Raw genomic sequence first — 2,323 nt, 5'->3', positions numbered from 1 at the left:
GGCATATCAGTCTTAACACAAACACACTGCTATTAATAGCGAAGTTAGGTACACCTTAACAAACCCTGAACGGACTGTTAATAAATTGAAGGCTAGTATTGTCACCCTGCTAGTGAATGGTCATTTCTCTGAAGGAGGCTGCACCACGAAGCAGTAAATCTACTTCAACATTAATGGCTGCAACCTTGGCTTGGAAAACACTGCAATAGGCAGGAAGTCTGAAGGTGGAGTTGGTTGAGAGCTCCTAACAGTAAAAAAAACTTTGACCTATCCGTAAAGAAACCTACAGCCCCTCTGCTCCAACGGCTTCTTCCCACTCACAACTCCCTGGGCGGTATATGGACAGAGAAGGAGCCAGCAGAGATCGGTTTGGACATTCCATGATCTAAGTGATCCGATATGAAGTCAAAGTGTGTGAGGATTTCCGATTGTTCAGACACTTGTTCTTTTAGGAACCCAGATTCTCTGAGTCTGGTAGCAACTTTCGCAGCCAAACATTTTTCGACATAGTTGGAGTGAACCTTAGTGCAGTACACATGCTGATATGCACCGCCCGTTGATGGCCCTCAAGCTTCATGACAAATGTGAGTGATTTTCTAAAGTCCTCTGCCACACAAAGACTCCATTTCGATGAGGAACCCCACCTTTTTCCAATGGCTCCTCTACAGCAATGAAACGCAATTATTGTTCTTTTTGCTCTCTCTTCGATATTCGGATTCCATGACAGCTTCCTATTCAGGATGAGCCCGATTTTTTAACGATTTTCTATATCAGAAGAAGTGGTTGGTACAAAATGCATTTTTCGTAGCCGTATTATTTCATCTGACTTGAAGACATTGTCGGCATTTTATTTTATTTTATTGCTGTAGACGAAAATTTATACATGATTTTGCATATATATATATATATTAAAAGACTGAATACAAATAATACAAAGAATTAAAAGAAGCAACTTTCAGGTGAGTTCGTTCCAGAGGCAATAAGGTTTTTGGAATCAATATAAAAGGTTTTTTGTTTTCTAATAACTATAAATGATGTTTGTTAATATAGAAAGTCTTCAAATCGACACGGCCATTGAAGAATAATAGAGAAGCTCGACCAAGCAGCTGACAACGATGGCAGCCTTAAACTATTTTGTTGTTATTGTCAATAAAACATTCATCTTCAAGTTTTTCACGGCCAAGATATGAGATATATATTGCCAGAGTAATATAAAATTAGTAGTAGGAAAATAGTTTTTCTTTGACCAGACCACGCCGCCTTTTACGTAAGAGTTGGTAGCACATTTGTCTGAATGTAATCGAGTACATCACTTATAGTCTCTTGAATGTTGAATTGCTGTGGAAATGAAATAAGTCGGACGGTCATGAAAGCAAAAACAAAAAGTGTGTTTGAGTTAGCTTACACTCGGAGCATTTTGCTCATTGTCATTCGTATATTTCACATTATAGATATCATCTTGGTACTCGCCCGAGACGTGCACATTAGTAGTATCTCCTTCCGCTGGCTCTTCTGTCGCAGTCGATTCCACATCAGCATTCACATCTAATGAAAAATAAAATTTTTTTTTTCTCAAAACTGTCACTCCTGCACTCATCCCCTTACCATAATCCGATGGCCATAGTTGATTTTCATACTTGTAATCGTAATGCTTTGTGATGTCATCATCATTTATCCACTCGAACTGCACGATTTGCCAACCGCTGCCGTCGAAATTGAAATCTACAGAGAAGCGCAAATGATCCTTCGGTCCCAGTTGGAAGCCATTGAGCGTGCCGAACCGTGGTAGCGGCAGCCCACGAGCATCGTGAACATAACTTTGGCCACGATCCCCATAACCACCGTTATAGGGCACCTTAACATGATGATATTTACCGCTTTCGTCGGGTATATATTTGCCACGATCAGCGCCATGCAACTCTGGTATATAACGACCATTACGCAGTGGATTAATCGGCGAGCCGTTTGTCTCCGTGTCTTGTGGTCGACAGTGGGTCGTTAGCAATAGATATAGCAATAAAATGGCTAATTTTATATATGCGGAAGAGTGAGAAGTCATAGTGCCACGCAGGATAATAGTACAGGTAAACTACTAGAGAGAGAGCTTAGCTTATATTATCGAATTATCACGTATACGCCACGCCGGCCACGCGATTCGACTCCTACAACAGTTCACACGATACTGAACTACGAAATTGCTGCACATTGCATGCGGTTTTCCTTTTTGTTGGTATTTATTTTCATTGGCTAAGCAAATATTTTCTCGAATTTATTAACTCGCACAATTATGGCGCTTGATTAGTGGAGCGCCACTTTGAAATTC

The 2,323-nt window shown here is 40.5% G+C and overlaps 1 protein-coding gene across 1 annotated transcript; it reads right to left on the bottom strand.

The window, feature by feature from the left end:
• Positions 1-1,163: 1,163 nt before the first annotated feature.
• On the bottom strand, positions 1,164-2,323 carry LOC108978948. Its single transcript, XM_018949469.1, has 3 exons — positions 1,606-2,323; positions 1,406-1,545; positions 1,164-1,338 (listed from the first exon to the last, which is right to left on the bottom strand). The coding sequence occupies exons 1-3, from the start codon at positions 2,057-2,059 to the stop codon at positions 1,264-1,266; spliced, it is 669 nt and encodes a 222-aa protein (XP_018805014.1). The 5' UTR covers positions 2,060-2,323; the 3' UTR covers positions 1,164-1,263.

This window comes from Bactrocera latifrons, unplaced genomic scaffold (assembly GCF_001853355.1).
Source record: "Bactrocera latifrons isolate USDA-ARS-PBARC rearing strain unplaced genomic scaffold, ASM185335v1 scaffold_13, whole genome shotgun sequence".
NCBI classification, from domain to species: Eukaryota; Metazoa; Arthropoda; class Insecta; order Diptera; family Tephritidae; genus Bactrocera; species Bactrocera latifrons.
Note: the sequence above shows the minus strand (reverse complement) of the source record. Positions and strands in the feature narration are given on the sequence as shown.

Coding starts and splice junctions, on each gene's coding strand:
- LOC108978948 (XM_018949469.1), bottom strand. CDS start 2,059: ATGACTTCTCACTCTTCCGCATATATAAAATTAGCCATTTTATTGCTA. Junction 1,546..1,605: donor ACTATGGCCATCGGATTATG/GTAAGGGGATGA, acceptor ATTTTTCATTAG/ATGTGAATGCTGATGTGGAA. Junction 1,339..1,405: donor ATGAGCAAAATGCTCCGAGT/GTAAGCTAACTC, acceptor TCATTTCCACAG/CAATTCAACATTCAAGAGAC.